This window comes from Pyxicephalus adspersus, chromosome 1, assembly GCF_032062135.1.
Source record: "Pyxicephalus adspersus chromosome 1, UCB_Pads_2.0, whole genome shotgun sequence".
NCBI classification, from domain to species: Eukaryota; Metazoa; Chordata; class Amphibia; order Anura; family Pyxicephalidae; genus Pyxicephalus; species Pyxicephalus adspersus.
This window is the reverse complement of record NC_092858.1, coordinates 157,745,899-157,770,860: the sequence shown is the minus strand read 5'-3', so window position 1 is coordinate 157,770,860 and position 24,962 is coordinate 157,745,899. Positions and strand designations below refer to the sequence as shown.

Below are 24,962 nucleotides of genomic sequence, written 5' to 3'. Positions count from 1 at the left end.
ATGACATAATTGGCATAATAAGAAAGATCAATTCCTTTTTGGGTGCTGGGGGTGAATCCTGTTCACAAGGGTTTTGTTAATTGCATGGTCACCATGATCAGCCATGAATACATTATCACTGCAACCTACATTTCATAAAATAAACCTAAGTAAATGAATGATCCATACCAATATCTATATCTACACTGAATATATATTTGGCAATCTAGTGCACACAAACAAATATATGCTTCTTGGTCAACACGAGGTTCAGGTGCATTTGTGCTAGCTCAATTTTATTAAGCACTATTATTTTGTATACATCTTTCAAAAATAAAACCTCATTGTGTGACTTGCCAGGAACTGCTTACATGTAAATGTTTTCTTTTTTGAAGATAGGCAGATCTTAGCCAAGACAGACTTGGAGCCGAATGATACTTGACTAGGACACCCAGAAGGCACAGAGTGTATGTCTGGCTCTACCAGTTATAAATGCAGGGCACCATCTTGCAGACTGACATGAAAAATCACTGTAGTGTTTTACAGAGGGAGAAAGTGGGAAGAATTCCGCCTTGGGAAGGAGAAGTAACATAAGGCATTTTGTATAGTGAGTTTACTGGAGGGAGAAGCAAGCTCCTTGATGTGCAGTGAATATGCTAAATGAAGAAGATCCCTGAATCATTATTCAATCAGCTATACAACTTCTGAACAGTAACAGATGTTTCTCTGGAATTGTTACTGTGAATTCATTGTTATTAAATTCTGATTGTGTATTACAGGCTCCTTCAGAGATACAGATTGTGTCCATCAATAACAGCCTAGATGCGAGCAGCATATGGAAGTTCAGTTTGAAGTTTAGGCTATTAGGTTTCGTTTATCGGAAAGGATAAATATATATTTGGCAGCTATTGTAAATCTAATATTTTGAATGTCCAGCAGAAGAAGTAAAAGAGGAAATCTACATCTGATTCCGCCAGATGTATCTAGATCTAACTCCTAATTTATCAACTGAATAGCACAGTTATTCTGTATGTTCAAAGTGGAACTAACATGTTATATATTTTTTAATGTTAGGTGTAGTGCAATGTTCTTACAATAATGGCTTCTCCAAAAGAATGGAACTCTTTTTGTTTAGGTTCCATGTAGAATCAGCATGTACTTCATGAACTGTCTTGGAGTCACCAATCTGTGCCTTCTGCAGCCTCCTTTAGCCACACATCCTGCAAGATAGTGCCAACTAAAAAAATAAATTATTACCCCCCGTGGTGTTCCATGCTTGCCAGACATTGCTAAGCCATGCTTGGATTGTGTTAATAGTTTACAAAGGACACATTGCAATCTTCGACTTTGCCGCCGCAATAGAGCTGAAGCTCCCCAACAGGGAGAAGTGAACTGAACAGACAGTGTCTGATTACAAAATATCTCCATTCAAACAGCTGAACTATATTGGCAACGTGCAATAAGGCAATTGAAATGCTTAGCAATCAGTCACTTTTCTAGAACAATTACACATAACATTTTAAATCACTTGGTGCTATAATTGTACTCAGAACACAATTCATGCAATACCACAGTTTAGTTGAATTATCTTTCTGTGACATAAATAAGGATGGGTGATCAGTGGCTTATTCATAAGACAGTTGAGCATTCCACAATACCAGGCTAGTAAAAGCAATCAGTCAGCCACTAAAACAAACACTGCAAAGTGCTAAAACCAAAAAGTCCACTTGAATCGCCCTAATTTGTTTTCTACAAATGCAATACAACGCAATAAACCAGAGGTCACCCCTCAGGGTCAATGGAAGTATACCTTCTGAAGCCTGTGCTTTGTACCTTTAGTATCTCCATTTGGACTTTTAAGGTAGCTTTAAATTTGATTAATGTCTTAGAGAACCTACCTACAAATACCTCATATCTTCAGACTTTCTGTATATAAGTGACAGCAAGGTATGTTTGGGAATAACTTATCTACAATAAATGCAGAGCTTCTCCGATCATTAGAACACCCTCCAAAAGGAATGGGATAGACTACGGTGCTACAGCAATATCTGGTTTAAAAGCTAAGTAACGTTGGCTTCTATATGAACACCAATTTTTTTTAAATGTGACTGTGCAGCTTTATTTTTTTTTGTATGCAGTATATTTTGCTATAAGGTATAGTGCTTGCATTATACATTTATACTCTTTTTGCTACACAGGGGGCCCCTGATCTGACATGCTTTTGCTCAGCATATGTTCCACATCAGAACCTCTCTTAGTTTAACAAATGACACCTTCCACAAACTAGAAAACAGGCAATCTACATAGTCAGGGCCTTGAGGCACCCTCAAAAGCCTAGCAACAGAATATATAGAATTAGGGGAAATAACAGAATATATAGAATTAGGGGAAACAACAGAATACAGAGAATCGTTTCCTTTAAATAATTGTAAAATGTAAAATTATAAATCATCATAAATAATGTAAACATTTCCTGACCGACTTGAGAGTGACCTGTTCCTATATATCCGTTCTTTAAAAAGACTTCCATCCTATGCATTATGTATCTTATTTCCCCTTGCTGATGTCCATAACATATTGCCTCTTTATGACATTTAAAAGCACTTCATGACTCCGTGACATTATCAATACTTTTCCTTAAAATGGTCTACATTTTAGTACAGAAGAGAGCCAAAGTATATCATTATGGATATCCATTTGGCATTCAATTTATTATTTAGTCATACCGCCTTTTACACGGTGTGACAGCTAGGCAATGGAAATTTAAAGAGACACTCAATTATTTTAAACATGGGAGCTCCTATCCATTCAAAAGAGGTGCATTACCATTTAAATAGAGGTGAGGGAAGTGGGAGAGCGTTGAACTGAGTTAAATACTGTATCTATTAGGCTGGTGAACTGGTAAATACTCTACTTTCAATTACGTGGCTCCATAGTAAAGGCATCTGGTTCGGCTCGGTAGACTGAGTGGATGTCCTAGCTGTTCTCGGTTTGTGCAGTGGAATTTCTCAGCTATCTCATTGTTTCGTTCTGGATGGTTTCATCTATGCAGTTTTAAAGTTTGTGGAATCAAAGCATGTTTTATACAGGTCACATTCCATCTTTGCTGTTTTAAACAGGATAGAAGTCATTAGATACCCATAAAGTGTATCGGAACCAGTTGGTTTCACTTAATGGTAAGGTTGCTCCAAACTTATGAAAGTGTCATTAGTTCTAATAGGAATCCACAGTACACCTGCCCTTATCTTTTTCTTGTGAGCAGTATGTAATCATGCAATTGGATTTCCCATTAGACTAAATGAGTCTGTAGTGACTGAGTTTGTTCCATGTGACCATTCAGATGGATAATACCTTAGAGCTGTTATCTAAAAAATGCAGCATGCACAGAGATGTGGAAATAGCCTGCAGCTAAATCCAACCTACATGTCTGAAATAAAGGGCAGAAAAGATATGGTCCTTCGCCAGTTAAACTAAACAAAAATCTAGATGCACAAATTGCTTCTGCATTCCGAGAGGATATGGTGATGCACAATGACGTCACGAATTGGCTGGAAGTAGATAGAAGCTTGACTCCATTGTTATTTTTATTTTTTATTTTTTAATTCCTTTTTTTATAGCTTTTAGGCCCATTCAGACTTTTATATTCTTTGGATTGAGCTAGCAAGTAATGTGCGTTGTATTTTGTCGACTAGTAAAATAATGTCATGCCAATGAAAAAGAGCAAACAAAAAAATCACACATTCACCATTTTTTTCCAAAACAGAGCATCACAACACATGGAAGTGTAATAACATCTCACTGGTGTGATTTGGGTGTGTTGGGTGCCATTAGAAATGATTGGCACCTCAGATTGCTAACTCGTATAATGTGCACTACCAGTGTTTCTGCAACACACTGCATTGGCAAGGTGTAAATTGGTTTAGGTATCATCTAGGTAGGTATGAGCAAAGCCTGCCAATTTTTTTTAATATCATTAAGCTAAGAGAACATTGCCAAGAGCAGGTCTCAAAATTATGGTTTGGCAGCACATGACCATTGACTTCCATGGCCACACCAATGGATAAAATATGTACATCTGCAACAGATCCACTGAACCCGATTAGGTACCAGGTAGCATGACAATGTACTAGATTTACTGAATTTTGATACTTTTTTTCAAACTAGGTAAGTTTTAATGGCAGTGAATAAAATTTGATAATAAAATATATTTGTCTTAGCTAACTTGCTTAGTGAATCCTAATATATTATAATATGAACTCTTGTTATTATATATTTTTAATTATTATTTATGTATATATTTATAAAAATGCTTATCAGTAATACCTTAACTTATTGGGTAACTTGATATTCACAGGCAAATATGTGAAATATTTTTATTACATTGTTACATATAAGTTATGGTGGTGGATGTCTTGCATTTTTAAATGAAATGGAATGTTGTTGATATAATGTTGATGACAGATGGTGCACTACCACAAGGTACGCTTTGCAGGAAATCTTACAAGGAATGGTACAGTTTAGTAATAATTAGAGCAAGTTATGGCCCCCCCCACCCCCCAGACTGGCCTCCCAGGACCTATGGAACAGCTGGGTTGCTTCCTATTTCTAATACAGGAAAAGGAGTCTTGTGTCTGCTACCTGATCTTCTTTACATGCACTGTTGCACTACTTCTGCAATTCCTTGTTTATTTGACTAAGGACAGATGGTTGTTGGATGGTGAGTGCTTCTGCTTCCCGCCTTAAAGGCTTTGTGTTCCATTCCGCTCCTCAGACAGGTTACTGAGCAACAATAACAATTGTCCAGACTCTTAGGTCTTGCATACGTTTTCATGCTTTAAACTAATCATACTCCCTTTAAATGGCCATGTTTACAGGACCCTGGGGCTCACTGATTCCCCAGATAGTTAAATTATTAATGTCATGTATATTCTAATCACAAGATCACGTTGTGGTTTATCGTAATTTAAAATTATTGGCCTTTTTCATCCAAAATTTACATTTCAGTTTTGATTGGGCAGTAGATGGCTGACTCATAATTTAATGTTGTTATGGTGACACGACTATGGACTTTGTACAACGCTGCGTAATATGATGGCATTATATAAATACTGTGTAATAATATTAATGGTGCTTCAGAGCTACTCCTTCACAGCTGCCATAACCTTTCTATTCTTTATTTTGGGAAAAGTAACAAAGGAGCAGGGCACCATTGTTTGGGCTTCTACTGGATGCAGGGTCTACATAAAACAGGGAAAGAGGGGCCACCAGAATCCCAAAAAGATAAGTAGGGAAAACTTGCAGGTATACTTGCGGAGAAAGACTAAAGAGTAGTTTTAGCAGTGTTGGCCTTTAAATAGACTAAAGATGCTGTGTCCGTTTGATGGCCCCTTTTTCTAGTCTTTTACTGGTAAAGAAAGCCAATAATATTCAGTTCCATTTAAGTTAGACATTTATATGATATACATTGGCAACTAGATTTTTTGTTAAATAAACAATATGTTTCAGAAAGACAAACAAAATGAAACATTAAAATGTGTTATTTTATGATTATCACCCCTGCTAAATGTGGAAAGTATGGAAAATGTTTCTCTAGAAAGTTTCACTTTTTACATATTTCGTTTGTTTATATAACAGTGAGTTTGACATTCATCACACATTCCCACTAAAGAATCTTCCAGGTCCATGCCTTTTCAATGGTGGGCATTGATTCTTCACTAGAGACTGCTTTATAAAAAAAAACCCTAAGTATATCTTCAGGGCATTTCTGGAGTCTTCAGAGTACCTTCATAGGTTTGGTACTGTTAAAAATAGGGCAGCATGGTCTTGTGCCCAATAATTCATTTTAAAATAATCCCAGGAAACAAAAAACATGCAGCTTGTACAAGAGTATGCTTTTATTTGAGTTTGAGGACAATACTGTGTTTCAAAGTGTAACTTTTGCGTTACAATATCATATTTTAATTTCTGTGCTAAAGAAATCAACCATTTTTTGTAACAGACTAACATTCTAAATACTATTTTTTTTTCTAGGATCACGTCTCCGCCAGGAAGACTTTCCTCCTCGGATAGTGGAACATCCCTCAGATGTCATTGTTTCAAAAGGAGAGCCTACAACATTGAACTGTAAAGCAGAAGGTAGACCAGTGCCCACCATAGAATGGTATAAGGACCTTGAGCGAGTGGAAACGGATAAAGATGACCCACGCTCCCACCGAATGCTGCTCCCCAGCGGATCTTTATTTTTCTTACGTATTGTTCACGGACGTCGGAGTAAGCCAGACGAGGGGAGTTATGTATGTGTTGCACGGAACTACCTTGGAGAAGCCATGAGTCGTAATGCGTCACTAGAAGTTGCCTGTAAGTTCACCTTATTATCTAAATAAAAACTGCATCACTGTACTATATTTATACATTTACATTTTTACTGGAAGAAACCCTACTTTGTTCCAGTTAAGGGATGTCAAACATATTTAATAATTAGAATTGTTGACATTTCCTGGTATTAATAGAGTAAACACCTTTAAGTTATATGCAGGAATTCTGATGCCCATAAATCCGCTGTCTATCTTGGAGGCTGGAGTATTGACAGCCTGACCCAATCCGTCATTTTAGACATGTCTAGGCTCATTGTTTCCATTACTTTCTGGGTCAAACCTTCATTGAACAAGGGAGAAGCCAAGAACGTCTGCATGTTTTACAAGTGGGAACCAGTTACATGTCTACATAGGCAAATAAAACTAAAATATCATTGGTTGCCATGTTAAAAAAACTCTATTATCCCTTTTCTCCATTATTAAAAAATCTTTTTGTTATAAAACAAAATATATAATAAAAATTGCAACGTAAGTCATTTATTTTATACCTTTTTTATATATATATTACAGGGCTAGCTTTTAAATATTGTACTTACCATCATATACTAGTGACAATAAAATTACATACTAGTGACAATAAAAGTTACAGAATCTGTAAATGTACTGAAATCACACTTATTGCATAATGAATCCTTTGTTGTCACTGGTTTAAATGGTTTGTGTAAAGCAGTTCATGTGTATTTTGCAATTTAAATTGGCACTGAACAAACTCATGTGTATTATCCTGGCTCCCTCCCATTGATCTTACAACCTCTGTGTGCGTAGAAGACCAGCACATAAGCTCTTTGAAGGTCATGAGTGAAGTGCAGGCCCCTGTAAAACCAGTTGTAATAAAAGTGCAGGGATTTTAAATGGGTTTAGATCACAAAACATTTTTAAAACCACAGAATCATTTCTGTAATGGCACCATATAACCCAAAAGAAAAGCGGTTTTACCGTGTCTCATCCTTTGAAGCATATCTGACTGAATTTTCCAATTGAGCCCTTTGGGAATACTCAGGATAGATCCTCATCTGACACAATAATGGCTTTCTTTTAGTTGAGCTTAAAATTACAGCATTTAACAATTCTAACATGAGCCCCATTTTTAATTCTTCATCAATTATTTAGTGTTAAGTTTTTCTCCTAATTGTGGCAATTTGTCAAAGGAAACAATGCCAAAATTCAGATTTAAAGATGCATGGCAGTATATATCTTTACCATATATTTTTAAATTATTTTGTAATTTTAGGCAATATTAACGGCTCATACAGTTACATGCATATATATTTAAAGTTCAGATATTTAGCTTCATATTCCGGATTTTATCAGCATTGCATTTACAAATATCCAGGTAAACCTGTTATATTTAGCCTGTATCACCTGATCGCCCTAAGTTAACTGTTTTTGGCATTTTTTATTTTAAGTTTGGTTTTATTTTCAAGTCATTCAAAATGAAAATATATAAAAAATACTCTAAAATTCTTTAACACACACATTAGTTGGTTAGCAGGTTAAAATAAGGAGAAAGGCTTAAAAAAGTAAAGGAAAAAACATAGTAGCAAGACAAAAAACTTCAAAAACTAGAATTATAGATACAATAATAAACTGATAATGTTTTAAGTACATTAAGAATACCTTTTGTTTAACTGTAGATGTGTAATACTGCAAAATATAAGATCTTAGGAAGAATCACAACAGAATGTGAATAGATAATATTCTACATCGACAGGATAGAATCAATAGGATACAATCATCCTGTACAAACATATAAATGGCTCATATTCATAATCACGTAAAAGCATAATGCTTGCAAAAAAAGAAAACAAGCCTCACATGCACATACAAAAAGCAATTTTTGTTGTAAAAGCCGAGAAAATGTGGAATAGTCTTTCACAGGAACTAAGTGTAGCAGACTCAGTAGTTTGCTACAAAAGAGCTTCCAGAAGCACAAAATATTAAAAGCTACGTACATGTATAAGAAATACATAAAATGTTGATTCAGGGAGTTATCAGATTTCCTTTTGTGGTCAGGAACTATTTTTTTTTTTTGCTGTTATTGCAAATTGGACCTTCCTGTGGGTTATGAAGTTCTGAGAATAAAAGCTCTTTACTTTTTGGTTGAACTTTACAATATTGTAAAACATATTACAAAATATCTTGCTAAAGGTGTTAAAATAAAGCTAAAACAAACTAAAATATTCTCAGTATAATGAATATGTCAATACATGAAAAAATCTAGTTTATAGTATCAAATTGTGCAAATATAAAAATGACAGTATCTTTCAGAAAGAAAAAAGAACAAACATACGTTTTAGTACTTAAACAATTGTAAGCAAGCATCTCATCTAGCTGGAATCAGTAAGTCAGTTACTTTCCCTAGAGACTGGAGTCATAGCCCCAGGTGTTAAATGTATGATAGCAGCTTGATCTATCGACCAGGGTAAGAGGGTGCAGTGGTCAAAATGAAAATATATGAAAAATTAATGAAGTCCCAAGATTATTATTTATTTGCCTTGGTCCGTACTAGTTCTGGGTTAAAGAACATTGTTGAATATTTCCCTCAGAAAAATAGGATTCCGTTCAAAGGTTAGGGCTCACAGAAAATATATTACATTTTTTTTCTACTCTAGAAGGTAAAATAGGATTTTCATGTTAGTATTCATTTATTTTTTATGTGCATAAACCAATTTGTCTGTAGTTCCCCTCTTGGGAACCATTGTTTCTCATAGACAGTTTTTTTATACATTTTGGTCAACATTTTACATGGTGTTTGGATGGCTGAAAATGATACTGAGCCCTATAACATAACATAAATGAAAGGTTTTGTTAACGGGTCCATAATGTGTGTCCAGCTGTCTTTGGCATCCTTGGGTTATGATGAATACTAGTGAGGGGAGAAAGCTCAAGAGTAATTTAAAGGGAGACAGCTGCAAAAAGGTAATTAAATGGGTTTATAAGATAAGGTAAAGATTTGATGTTTAAATAACAAACAATATGAGCGTATGTTTGTATTAGACTCCTATAGATGTAAGAAAATCCATATGGCCAACATTACGTTGGGGTGCAGGCTTCAAACAGCAAAATAGTTGCAATGATGTTTGAAATGGTCATCCAATGAGAAAGCTAACTGTTTTGTTATATATGTTTTTTTATGTTACAGCTTTTATCCTAATAGATATTTCAAGTTGGTTTATGCAGTTTATATTGAATTCCTAGCATGAGATGTAAGGTTGTCAACAACTGGAAAGAAAAAGGGGAGAGGTAGATGAAATAGGAGCCATCACCTCACCTACAAAAAGATTCTCAACATGCATCATAATCACTAATAGGGAGAACCAGTCACATATTCCTCATAATGTCTCCTTATTGTTAAAAAAAAGAAATGTAGAGCTACATAGCTTCATAGGCATGGGATCCCAGTAGGGCATTTGCTTTTCCTTTATACAATTGTGCATAGAGTACCCACGTTTTCTTTTTTCAGAGGCCACTCTGTCCTGCTCATACAATAATAATTTAAATCTTCCAAAAATGTTAATGCAAACATGAATTTGCAGATATATAGCAGAAGACCAAATGCAAGGTTGGTTCTACTTTATTCTTTGGATGAAAGATACAGCTTCTGTATACGGCTCATAAAGGCTGAGGGGCCAGTGAGTTGGCTCAGGGACCCCAACACTTTCTAATTAGTCCACAGTAAAAATATTCTCTTACTTACAATGCTTGATTTCTGTGTACATCATCCAGCAAACTCCCTACCATATTTATGTTTGCCATATGTATGTTTTTTACTTCCTGCAATGCAACAACATTCCAGTAGTAGGGCTTTTAGCTAAGCTGGCCCAAGTACATCTGAATCAGTGAACCCCATTTGTTAAAGCTATTCACCACTGGAGACTATCATGGAAGAGCTTAGATGATCCAACAAACCTGGAATTAGTTGGCCAACATTTGCCAACTAATAGAAAATGATTTTTAAGAAATGAATTCCAGGTTTGCTGCATTACCCAATTTCTCCCAGTCTATCATCTCTAGTGTTGTAGAGCTTTAGTAAATCAGTCATTTGGATGACATCATAGTCAAGAGTTGGCACAGATAAAGGAAAAAATGTTTATCATCATTTAGTTATAGTATCACCAGTAATAATGCGTTGATGGATTTTGACACGTAGCAAGTACAATGAATACATCCCAGAGTATTTGCTCTCTAAATGCTATGACAAGTAGCATATTATTTCCATTAATCCATAGTAATGCTAAATGAGTTCATGTCCTATATATTTATATACCTATAAAATAGCCTGGTAATAGTCATTTGCATCCAAATTGCTAATAAAGTTGCCTGTATCAGGATATATAACATTGTGACAAAATTTTACAAGTTTAATTAAAATGAAAAGAAATTCACCTTTGAAAGCTTTACATAACTAAGAGGGTGATTTAGAAACAATTTGGGGGTTACACAGGGGAAACTCACCTTTAATTTTCTTATTGACATATTTATATAGAGCTAAACAAAGTGTAATTATACTCACCTCTCCATTCCCCCATCACATATCTATCCGTGCTGAGTTGCGGTGACCTTTGTAGAGTCCTTTTCGTGGAGTGATATAGTTAATGAAATCCAGCGACATTGTGACCTAAACCTGCTCATGGCCCTGAACTCCATCATCCATCTTCCAAGCCCCAAAGGTTGCATGACAGCACATGGAAACAGATAAAACAAGTGTGAATAAACAAATTCAAGGGCTTTCTGTCATGGCTGCCAGCACAGAAAGAATAGACCGAGTAAGACATCACTGATTTACGAATGAGTAAAAGAATATGCAGGCTGAAGAACTACAAATAAATAAACTTATTCTGGATTAGCAGATCCAGGGAAACAAATACCCAGAATTCCCTGTTTTTTATTTTTGCTGCCTTCAGGTATGATGAATGTGAAGGAACCTTCTTTTTGAGAAATAAATCATGTTTGGAAGGAAACAGAAGACCTTTCCTTAAAGGAGAACTCCTGAAACAAGACAGTTTAGTTCTATTTGGAAGTGATACAATTACTTCTTACAGTAAAGAAGGGTTCCTCATTGGGTGGATTATTTTAAGTACTGCAGATTTTTATGTTTACATAGCACAGCAGAAGATGTACTTACAGGCCATACTTACCCAAAACCCAATACAGCCAAGCTCACAAATCCTAAAGTATAAAAGCACATAGCCACACGCCTTAGCAAGTGCTATAAGGGTTGTGAGTGGCCTAAAATTACAGCACCTGCTGTATTGTATCCTGGGTGAAAATATGAAGATTCCCGGCACTTGGAAGAATCCATGTATCAACCGATCCTTTTGTGCTGGAAGAGATGGACCATTGCTATATCAAGTCAGTGGATTTGTGGCTGGGGTCCAACCCCCGGTCCGTGGTCTACTAGAGAGCCATGGCCGTCTGACAGGTGGGCCGCAGCTTTGGCCAGTGCACCCCCCAACAGAAAAAGGACCCCACTTGGGGAGGCACACCTGCCAGAGCCGCAGACCATGTCTGGGTATGCATCGCAGGCTCAGGGCAGTGGGTGGGTTTTGTTTCTGGACACAACCCAACCACTCTCCTTTCGCAGGCTCAGACCTGTGATGGGAGAGTGAGCAGGTTCTGGCATAATGACATCACTCCGGGGGGAAGTTTCCTCCCATTGAGTGGCACACGGCTCCCCGCGCATGCACAGTCTGGACATTTAATGGCCCAGAGCCCCAAAAGGTTAGGGACCACTGCTGTAGAGGAACCCATTAGAACATTTTAGGTCAAAGGTTCAACTGATGAAACAATAAAAGATATCTGCTAATTTGCTGCTATGGGTGTAAACTGGTCCTCAATTCTATTCCAGATTGCTCAGATAACACAGAACACTTGCCTAACAAAACTATAAAAGGTTTCATACACATCTATGGACCTTTCTAATAGACATCTTCAAAGATAATATACTTTCATACTATTTTGTATTTCAGCCAGTGTTTTTCAAAAAAATCATAAAAAGAAAAGTGCAGACATTTACAGGCTGATAGTAACCATAAATAGTAGCTGGTTCATGTCTAGCTGCAGACTGAGCAGAGAAAAGATCTTTTTTCAAAGTAATTCAATCTGATAAAAATAGTATAGAAGTAATAACATTATTATTTGTAATTGTAAGATTTATGACAAATGGTGGGGAATATATTCCTTTATATGTGACAGTTGGATGCTGGGTAATGAGATTATTTGGAGAACTGATGATTTGTTGCTTTTAATTGGGGTGAGCAAAAAATTCAACAAAGTGCTGTCTGCTGGCATGTAAGAAAAACAGCTTCACATAATGCCGCTCATGGAAAAAGATAACGTACTTTTACTGTATCAGTGCCATGACTGTAATAGATCTGTACTGTATTAGTGTGATGACCATAATAAGGATATATTGTGTTAATGTTATGATTGTATTAGAGCTGTACTGTAGATTTGTACAAAGACCATGAATAGTGTCAATCTGTATAAATGATATGACTGTACTAGGGCATTATTATATTAATTCTGATAACTGTACTATGGCTGTGTTTCATAATTTAATGTCTGCAATAAGGTTGTACTGTATTTGTACTACAAGTGTAATAGATCTTATATGACTGTAGTGAGGCTGTACTGTATTAGGGTCATGTCTGTACTAGGGTTTTAGGGTGTTAGGGCTGTGAATGTACTACAACTGTGTTGTATTCAGACCATGACTGTACTGTATTTGTACTACATTAGGTCTATATCTATCTTAGGGTTGTACTTTGTTAGGCCATGACTCTACTAGGGTTGTACTGCATTAGTTCAAGAATATACTAGGGCTGTACTGTATTAGGACCATGACTGTACTAGGGTTATACCATATTAGTTTCATAACTGTCTAAGCTTTGTGCTTTGTTCGGCCCATGACTCCACCTGGGTTGTACTGCATTAGGTCCAAGACCAAACTATGGCTGTAATGTATTAGGTTCATGATTGTACTAGGGTTGTACTGCTTTAGGCCTGTGAGTGTGCTAGGGTTGTACTCTAATATGGCTTTAACTGTACCAGGCTTGTACTGCATTAGGTACTAGGGTTGTACTCAGGGGTGTAGTCAGAAAAAAAGAAGAGGGGGCACGGTACGTGCCAGCCCCATTACACCTATGTGTCACTCAAAACTTCCCCCAGTGTGACGTCATGATACCAGAACCTGCCCACTCTCCCATCACAAGTCTGAGTCTGTGATGGGAGAGACACAACCCGCCCACTGTCCTGAGCATGCAATTCCGGGATACATGATCTGTGGCTCTGGCAGTGGGCACACTAGCCCATTCCTGAAAAATTTGAGCGCACAGTGTTCCCACCCGAGCCTGCCCCACTACACCCCTGGTTGTGCTGCAATAGGGCAAAGACTATAATAGGGCTGTACTGTATGAATGTCATTAATTCTCCAGAATTTACTGCTGGAGAATAATGCTGGAAACTGTAGTTTGTTTCAGGAAAAATGCATCAGGTTTTCTTGTTTGTGTTACCCGTGTACAGTACATGTCAGTTGTAGAATACTTGGCAGAAGCACTTACTAATGACACTGTATGATGATGAGGGTATAGAAGATAACTCAAATAGACCTAGTGACACAAAGTTCAAACCAATGTTTTACTAAATATAAGAATGAGACAGAAGGTTTTGATGCTCTTAGCACAAACTTGGCTCATTGGAGTCAAATAAATTTTGGGAAAGTGATAGCAGAGACAGTTCATTAGTGAGCATTCAACCTCTGTCCAAAGTGCCTGGACAGCTTTCCACATATTTTGTAACTCTGTGAAAGAAGACTTTTTCTTGTATGCTTCCTAAATATATTTATCTCTGCTTGTCAAACAGCACTGAGATTGTTTCAGCACCCGGCTTCTTGGGGATTCTGGAGATCAAAGACATGACCTCCTTACTGAAAACCCTTATGAGATAATTTAATAACAATTAAGAGCCCGGAGACAAAGAAAATGACAGCGCAGAATGTGGCTGTTAATTTCTTTTTCTTGCCGCCAAACCAGCGTAAGTAGTCAGCTAGCGTTCATAACCCTTAATAAGTCACTTTACTCGATTAAGAGAAATTGATTTTTTTTTCTTCCAATATGGATCCCAGTGATTGTGATAAATGCAGCTTCTGGTGCAAGCTTTACTTTCTCGCTGCCAGCTTTCATTTGTTTTCAAGGCACCAGGTGAAAGGAATAGAGAAATGATGCTGTGTCATTATCTGAGCTTGTTGTCAGCACTCAGACATATGGTGAATTGAGTAAGTGGCTCAACAGAGGGCCTAATATAAGAACCTCATGTGCTAAACATGAAGTCCATGTAATGGCACCAATCTTAGGGTATTTTTGGGTCAAAAATTAAAATTTGGCCTTAGATGAAGGCGAAAACTAATACTCACAATGAGCCAATGTTAATATTTTGCACAATGTTCCTTTCTGCAGCACCCATGAACTCTTATGATCCTTCCACAACTACACCAATGAGCCCCTACACACACAATGCTGCTACAAATAAAACATGGTGCATCCACAACCAATGCATGAACACAATGTTATCACTCTTGCAGATGTGCATTTTTGCACAGTCTTTCCTATTGCTACTTCATCTTTCAGCACTAGAGGACTGCACGCTTCAACACTAACTGCCACCACACCAATGTGCACTACTGCACCTATGAATAATGCACTGTCAAACCCTTTACATCCTTGGCCAGCACAATAATTATTAATTTTGTTTAATGAATGCACAATGTGTTGCTATATAACACTATTTGCACACATTACTTTTTTCCAGTATATATGGCATTGCTACTTCTGTTCAACAAACAAGAACACTATTGTTGATATTTAATAGAGTAAAAAAGCATGAAATAATAATGAATGAAGCACTGCAGACAATTGATATTTTCATATTGGGAAATATCATGGATTCTGCTGCTGAACAGATGGCATTGTTCTTTTGTTGCTAAACTAAGCCATCTGATACTTTACAGCTTTCTTCATTTTTCTTGTGCAGATAATTATGAGCAAAGGTCAGTCATTGCCCTGTCATTGCAGGGTTTAAATGCATCAGATGGCAATTGCCACTTTGAGAATGACAGCCTTGTCAAATTTGGAAAGCTTAAATATTGCTTTACTTGTTGAGAATAAAGTTAGAGAGAGAAAATGACTATTGCATTTTAACCCTGAATAAAGATGCTACACATGTTCAAGCATTAGGTTTAATTTTCAGTGTCCTAGATTCTTTACTTACACAAAGCCTGGGTGTAAGTATGCGAGCAACCCATTTGTTTGCTTATTTGTATGAAGGAAAGTATTTCAAAAACCCAATGTAGGGTTGTTGCTCTCTCTCATGTACAGGAAGTCTAATATATCAGAGAATCAATAGTAAGAGGTTCCTTATAACCTGCCTTGGAACTTGGAACAAGGATGATGAAAAAGAAAGCAGTATGTTTGGTGACACAGAACAGCCTTCAAAAGGTACAAGAAGAACAGAAAACAAAGTGCTTTGGGAAACGCACCCAACCCACTCTGTAAAATCAGGCTGTAGGGAGTAAAAGGAAACTCAGAATACTGAAAAAGACACAATCTTTCAAACTTTTGCACAAATAGTGTTTGCTGAAGCACAGCACCCATTGCCTGGAACAGATGCAATCAAGCTTTCCTACCTTTCATAGAGAGGTTTGAATTAGGCAGATAATAAGAACAGTTATACCATCTATTAACATGACGGATATACTTGCAAATACTTTTATTCCAGGGTTGGATACCAGTTTATCTGTCTATTGAGCACCGGGATGTGGGGTAAATCAGCTGTCGGGCAGATTTTTTCTATCAGCAGCCTATTCTTCAAGGGCAGAGCTGAACTGTGGGTCCCATCGAAAAAAACTCCATAACCATTTGAATCTTTTGTTAAAACCCCCCTACCACATATAGCCAGTGGCCAGTTATTCCCTCTGAAAGCCGTAATTTCTTCCCTGGTTTTGAGGTCACCAGAACATGACTCCAGGCTGCAACATATATGTAGGAATTTAAGGAAGAGGCCATGTCTCTTGTCATCATTCGACATTTCCAATGTTCAGATTTATCATTCAGTGCCAATGGAGAGAATGCAGCCACATGTACATCTTTGATAAGATTTTAATTGGATAGATGTGACCTTTCTGCATGTAATTCATGGTGGAAGATCAGAAAGCCTGAAACATTACGTCTTCGACATAATCTATGAACTTGGCTCTGTAAAGAATCATAAGATAATACAGAATACATTTGTAAGGTGGCTGCTGCTTTTAGGGTTGGTTTAATGCATTTGCATTAAAATGGTCATCTTCCTTTTTGTAGAAGTAAAATCCCTGCTTCAGGCTACACATATGGGTTCATCCTCCTCAGGCCCTCAGGTTATTGGTTTTAATATTTTATAGTGAGTGTCTAATAATATAGAAAATAATTCTATAATTCTAATAATTCATCTGTTGAATTTAATATATGCAAAGGATGCCACTAATTCTGGGCATATATATCCACTAAAGACAATATTAAGCTAATCTAGGGGTTAGTAGTACATATTATAGATCCCAAAGGTTTCACATGATTTTGCAAACATTTGATCACAAAATGGAGTTATGTTACAAGGCCTATCTGCCTCTTATCTCTCCTTGTAACTAATATGAAATCCACCATCTAAAGTCATTATGGGCCAATTTTGTCAGATACTATAGAGTTAATCGAGGTTTAATATGATACTGTGTGCTTTGGTAACAACAAAATATACTTAAAAAGCAAGGCTTTTTAAATGTAAAACAATCATTTGAAAATGTAATAATAGAATTCAATGATGGATAAATCCTACAAACAATGAAAGTAATTATGGGTAGTAAATAAACCATAACTGGAGCTGGTAAACTTCAACTATAATTTGTAGGTATTGAAAGAATGATCATTCCAACTGTTCAGTCAACACAAGTTAGAGCATTGAAAGATTTTCTCATTACATTACTGTACACCGCAAATTAGTTCTATGCTATAAAAAAGAACATGTACTAAAGGATTCTGGGAAATTGACAGATCAGCAAGTTTTTCCTCTTTTCATTTTATAATTGTGTAATTAATTCCTAATGGCCTATTCCAATGGCGTGTTTGTCGACAGATTTGTGTGCAGAAGAATTAAAACAACCAATACTTTATGGTTCTAGGTCACACTTGAAGGATGTGACAGGTACTCGGACCTGTCTGTATATCTCAGCCATGACCTGCAATGCCCTTTTCTCCCCATTAAAATATTCACTAACCGCAAGGCCGTGGAACATTATTATATGCCTTTGTGACTGCTGTGCATTCACAGGGGACTAGCTTGACACCATTAAACTAATTTAAATGAGGATTTAAGGGAGAATTGTAGTGCAGAAAGATAAAAGACTGATGCATTAGCTGATCTGTCTACTCAGCACACATAAACAGGGTTTAAATGTTGTAAATACACTCAAATGGTCTGAGGAAGAAAAAAAAACTGTTAAAACAATGTAGCTTGAATAGATTATAGTACAGCTGTGGTTAACAGAGGTCAATTTACAGGTCGTAATAGTGATTGGAAAGTCTCCTAATTATTCAATAATCTTTCAGCTCAATGGACCTTTGGGACTAAAGTAGCATATACTTAGTTGCTATATATATATATATATATATATATATACCAAAATAATTATGAAGCTTTAGCTAAGTGAGAACATCTAGAAAAAAAACACACTCTCGTTGCAGGGTATTATTAAAGTGAAACTAGAAGAGGCACACAACTTTTTGTCCTCTATTTGTGAGCAAGTTTTTTAAAACCAAACAATAGTCCTTCCTAATAAATAAGGTAACCTTGACATACAGACCGATACTCCTGAATACTGAATACTGGAAACTGAATCTGGCCTTTAGTTTGAATGATAAGCTGTAATGATGGGAATCAAAGGATAGCCTATTTCCTTCTGCAAACTATGGTTACCACTACCTAAAATTTCTACTTCTACCTCCTTCACGTGACGCCTGAACTGTATATTTTTCTACAGTCCATTCTTTAGGATATGTGGCTCCATTCATGGCATAAGGATTGAAATGATCTGAAACACACACAAAGAAAGCCTACGGATGATGTTTGTTTGTATTATTGGGATTATTAAGTGAACGGGTTGTATACAGCTGATTTAGGCTCTGGCAGTTCTCCAAACATTGGATGAATGAGGATTAATAACTCGCACAAGCAACTGATGCCATATAAAGTGTGTGGACAAAACAGAATCTCACACGCTGATTTCAAGAGAATGGTTTTTTATTTGTAAATTCATTTAACGCTTGCCTTTATTGTTTGTTTCCCTATAATTAAAGGGCATTATTATACCATCAGGATGCATTCATTTTTTAGATTAGCTTGGTATAAGTACATAAACAAGTGAAGCCTGAAGTAATTTAATGAATTTTCTTTAAAAGGACATCACAAATTTAACAATAAGACAAGCTAATTTCTTCCTTTCCTGACTGACTGGCTTCGGTAGGTAGTTAGTAATGGAGATTCTTAGCATTGTAGGAAACTATACCATATTTCTAACAAGTACTGGTACATTTTTAAAGTCTAACTCTATTCCAAACTAATATTTTTGTTCCAGAGGGAGCCGGATGTACTGAGCCAATATCTGTCTACTTTTTTTCTCCATGTTTTGTCTAGCAGAGAGTTTTGGTTTTTTTCACTCTTTGTGTATTCCAATTCTTTCTGTTGAATCTCAATAATAGAAAATAATTATTAACTAGAACAGGTGTGCAGACCAATTGCAGGTATCACATAAAATAATACCCAATCACAGCAAGGAAATGTGAAAAAAAACCCATCAAATTCAAAGTTAAAGTTTCCTTGTGCTGTGAAAAGTCACTTAGTGAATATCCTAAACTTCTTTAGTAAATCACCTTATTTTTTTTTTTACCAAGAATATTCAGCCTGCGTTTTATCATGGACATGTATTAAAATATAATAATATAGTTAACTAATAAATAATATATATTATTTGGCCTTTTTAACCCAAAGCATTCATCAAACTCCAAAAATCTGACTTTGTCTTTTTTATCTGCTGGTTTGGAGCCATTTTGGATACATTAAAAACACACATAAATAACAGTATGCGTCTTTGAAGTTTTCATTGTGTTCAAGCTGTTAATATCTCATGCTGTTGTCTCTGTAGAGTCTGTAATATATGATTAGAGGCATGTGTCTTTACTTGATAAGTAATTAAAAAAGGAGAGAAAGATGAGATCCAGCCTCCCACCAGACGCTTCTCAAGCTGCTTGCCCCAATGTTTTAAAATGCCGGGTGAAAAGGACATTGTTTCCCCCATACTGCTTAACTCCCACGCGGCTGGCTTCCTTAGGAGCAAGGCATGAAAGAGCTACCTACATTGTTCTGCCATGTAGTTCTCTATCGGCGGTGTGCCATAATCAGCACTTTACATATGTACCTCCTTCTTGCTTGGACTTTGGCAGGCCTGTGTTCATCACACCTGTTTGCTTATGCATGAGCTTGTATGAATGTTGGAATTGGAATAGTCGCTTAGGCAGGTGGGGGACTAGGCTTGGCACTCTGAAAGGCACTGTGATTATCATATATTGAACACAGCCTAGACTAGAAGAAATATATCATCAGATTGCAAGCTCTTAAGATAAGTACTTTGTATGCATTGAATTCAGCAACTTAATGAAAAAAAAATAAAACCAACCAGTAAATTGAAAAAAATCTTGTTTTAACATTCTTTAAAGTTCATTTTTAGAATTGGTCTGAATCACCTCTTTGTTCGGTCGAGGGCCAAATTTTCCCCCCAATCCTGTGACTTTAGAATCAGCTCACCACCAACTTCTGACTCTAAACTTAGCTCCTTCCCCCATGACTGTGTACTCAGCTTCCCACCTTTCAACTCACTGGCCCTTAATTTTAGATTCATAACCCCACACCATGACTTTAGGCTGAGCATCTCAGACCCTGAATATATTTCTCCACCCCATGACAGTATTTTCAGCTCCCTGCCTTATGGCTAATGTCCCCATACCCTGCCCATATTATGACTGAAGGCTCGGCACTTCAGTTTATGACTCCAAACTTGTCACACATTGTGACTTTTTAGACTTGGCTCTCTAGTGTTCTTCCCATCCCTTCTCATCCCCATCCATTTAGCCAGCCACAGCACCCAACTTCTTTTAGTAACCACTCAGCTGTTTTTGGGTGGTTACTGAAAAATTGGGTTACAATACAAAGATGAAACAAAACATTGGGACATAGTAAGGGTATGAGAATAAGAAAGTTGGGACAAATCAGAGGGAGTCAGTGGAAAGCTGACAGAAGTATAGGGGTATTGCATTCCCATGGCAAATACAACTGGGAACAGTAAATTTGTTCTGTTGCCCAACCCAACTTTAGACCAGCTACCTACACCTTTGCCCACCCAGCTTAAAAACATTTCTGGGGTGAACTCTGCCATGTACCCTCTCATTTTAGATTTAGCCTTGGATCCCCAAGCCATGTCTTTAGACTCTCCATCTCATGACTCTTGGCTCTTGGTAGCTGCCTACCGTATGACTCTGGACTGAACTCCTCACTTTCTAACACTAGAGTGATCATTAGATCAGACACTGAATAAATATGGCTTCCCGAATGACAAAATAAAACTACAAACAATACTAAGTATAAAGTTCTTAATACATCTATAAACACTCAAGGGATTGTTATCTTTAAGTATCCCATTTGGGTTTTGGCCATGTTTACATTAATTTAATTTTTGATTTATGCTATTGTTACCTTTATAATAAAAAAGAGAGCAGCGGAATAATAAGTAAAATAAAACCAATGCTACCAAAGCTTTCATAATAATTCATGCATGAGGAAGGCAAGAACATGTTGTTGCTTGAGCTGTCAGTCCTCAGGCAACATTATAAAATGAGCAATTGTGAACTTTGCGTTGCTTCTATTTGGTGACCTGTTCAGAAGGTACAGTGATGGCAGGCTGATATGAGAAATTTTACTGTCATTGCTGAAAGAGGTGATATACAGATTTATTGGGAGTTTCACCCTTTGAGTGAACTGTGTAAACTGAATACAATTGCAATTTCCTTCAAACTGGAAATATTAAAGAAGATCTCTACTATGTACTGTTTGCATCTAAAGTGACCGTATAATGTAATCCTAATGAGGTTTAAGAAAACACTAACTTCTTTTACAGAAAACATTAAGAATAAAAAATCATTTTCTGAGGTTCTTAAGGCTCCTATAGTCCTAGACATGGGGAAGAGTTCAATAAACTCATGGGTGCTTCTAAATCAATAAATGCTCTTTCCCCATAAACCAGTAAGAAATAAGCTATTTTGAGCTTCATTTGATGGTGTGATGGTGAACTGACAAGGTGGACATAGTTCTTATTGATTTACATTATTAAATCAGGCCTTCCACAGCTTATTTTTAGTAATATAGGAATATAGCATTAAAATTCTAATGGGGTAGTCCAATCGCTTTACTTTTCAAGTGTCTAAGTATAAACTAAGCTGGATATTTGTTGAATTTATTGTTGTCACTGGTGGTCATGGATGGCAGACAGATAGAATTGTATGTATGTACAGCTTCCAAATTGGGGTTTATGGAATTCCCATTGGTGTTTAATATCAGCAGCCACAATAATTGGTGTAATATCAGTAGCCAGGTGGAGGCCCTGGGTTCAATCCCCGGCATCTCCAAAGGTTGGTGTAGTAATCATAGAGCTCCTGGCTAACACCATAAGAAATCAGTGTGCACATGGAGGATAAAGCATGTGTTGCAGAGAGGGATCAGGCTGGGAATTGGTGTGTGTGATCTGAAGAATAACTTCATTTAAAAGAAAATGTATTAAATATGAGCATAGGATGGGAAATAAACTGAATGAAGAAAACACAGGTGGGAAGTAGTACAGAAATGACTATATAATGCTTCCTAATACATTGCAAAATGACAATTTGTCACCTTAGTGAAAGTGCCAACAATATAAAATACATTAGTAAAGAAATAGCAAGAGTCACATCTACCTGTAAATAACAATTTTCAGTGTGTAAAAAAAATAAAATAAAAGCACATTTTTGCCTGTTGCTTATTTAATTGGGTTTACAGTCATCTGGAGACCAAAGTACTTAAAAATTTTTGATTTAGAGGAATTTTTATGCAGGTCAGAACACAATAGTGCATTCTATTTGGTTGTTATACATACAAATATTATATACCTGCTCGTATCCTTAATAGATGCCTTGCATTTAGTTCCTATTGAGGGCTACGTATAAACCAAATTTGAATTAATGATCTTTGATGACTAATGATTTTTTATTCTCTGATATTATCACATTCTTCAAAAGTCTTCTCTAATATCTTTAGTAAAAAACATATCTCTAATAAATGATCTGGTCAACAGACAATTTTACCTTTACCTTTGTACATTTTATTTTGCAAATGCTGTAGAATAATTACATAAGTATTCCGGAAACCGCAAAGGGTTTGTAATTTTAACACAGAACGACTGTAACAGTTAATAATAACATGCATGATAAAGAAAGTCTGAAAAAAAATATTGCAGCAATTGCACTTGTTCTAATAATATGCTTTTTGTTACACTCTCAGCACTTTACTTGCAGCTGTGATATAAGCATTTTCCTTTAGGGATTATCGTGATGTCAATTAGTCACAGAAGGTGCTAAGAGTGATATGGCCTGCAACTCCCTCGAGTAAGCACACAAAAACAAATTTGTCATCTTCACAGCCCCCTTTATGAATGGGAAGACCAAGAGTGCACCTGTTTCTTGGTAAAGCAAATGTAAAACACTATCCTAGGATGCTATATATATCTCAAAGTGTGAATTGTGGAGAATGATACCTTGTATGTAGTCAAACTAGAATGCAGTTTGCATAATGAGGACACCCATGTGACTAAACCGTGTTATACCGAAAAGGTTGATGTAGAAGTTTGACACCTTTACTGTATCCATTGATATATTTCAAACTGGGAATATATGCCTTCTATATTTCTTTTGTGATTCAGTACTCTCAATCTCTATATTTTCAATCTTCCTATCATCCTTATGGTCTTACTTTGAATCTCCACTTTTGCATTGGGGGTGATTTGTTAAAACGGTGTAAAGTGCTTTTTTCAAAAAAGTTGAAAAAATATCAATTCTGCCTTGCATGTTAACATATTAAGTCATATCATACACAAGGCAACCTAGGCAAAAGCATAATACACCATACTTTCATAGCACAGTGAATATCAGCCACAATCTTCACGCTTGTTCAACAAAGCAGGAAAACAGTGAAATTGGTCAAACTTGTCGCAAAGAAGAATGCACTTTTTAAGCAGCTGGTGTCAAGTTGACTAGGCCATACCAGTGCAGAAAATGCAACAGGGCATTTTCTCCGTATGTTTTGAAATCATTCACAATGTGAATTAAATAATTAGTTGCTACGTTGCCCAGGGACCTAATTTGCTTATATCTAGCATTGAGGTAAAAATATCAATTTATCAGCACATAGTGGGCTATATTGTTACAAAATTGCACAGGACTGATCACAGACTCTGAAGATCAGTCAATACATGTGCACCCAATGACTTTATATTTATATAATAACAACTTGTTTTCAGTATTCACCTGCCAAATGCAGTTGCAATACATTGGTGATGAACACTAACAATTACATTTGATACTAGAGATTAGCATCATTTGTGCTTACTCATAATCTGCAGCATTAGTCAAAAGAACATAATCTGGATCTGGTCAAATTTTCTTTGGTAAGACAGTTGTATTTAATATAAATTAGCTATGCTGTCTATAAAGATTAGACACCCTCTGCTTGATAATCTTTTTCTAGAATTAGGACACATGCTGAGAATACACAGACAGATTCCTTTATAACCCTCAACATGCAAGGATGACACATTTATTAAGAACCTAGTATTCTTTACAGGAGTATATATTCCCCTTGGTCAGGGCTGTCCCATATGTCTTCTCTAAAGATTTAACTCCATTTACTATAATCACTCAGTCATTCTTCTCACCCAGCTCACATTTTCACCTCCTGATATTTGTGTTTACCTCCTTCTGCGGAACACTGAAGGATTGTTATTAGAGCGGAGCAGTTTATTGACCCGATAAAATTTTGCCTTATTCATTCCTGCAATTATATTGAATTTTGTTTCCTTTTAATGCTGTCATTTGGGCAATTCAAAGCAATTTCAGCCACTGCCCAATTAGCCTATCTTTCAGATAAAAAGAAAGTCAATATTCAGTGCATTTTAAAGAGACACTAAGCTGGTAAAGCAACCAGCATTTCCTAACACAGCAATGATGTTCTAAGTACTGTGGTGCCTCAATGTTTGCTACCTAAATCATAACAGTAAAAGATGAATAGTAATTGTTTGCTGTCTATATTAGTTGCACCTTGCCTTGTCATATAAATCATGTGGACTTAAAAGAAGCAAGAGGATATATTTTAATGTGAAAAGAATCTCCACTTACACAGTACCACATCTCATGATTTTGGATTTACCCTCACTGGTGCCATTGGTGAGCA

At 36.4% G+C, this 24,962-nt stretch overlaps 1 protein-coding gene across 1 annotated transcript in view; it reads left to right on the top strand.

The window, feature by feature from the left end:
- ROBO2 (roundabout guidance receptor 2) overlaps positions 1-24,962 on the top strand; it is a 624,073-nt gene that overhangs the window by 347,960 nt on the left and 251,151 nt on the right. The window contains exon 2 of the mRNA XM_072419149.1: positions 6,010-6,336. Within this exon, the coding sequence (XP_072275250.1) occupies positions 6,010-6,336 (327 nt within the window). The remainder of the gene's footprint in view (positions 1-6,009; positions 6,337-24,962) is intronic.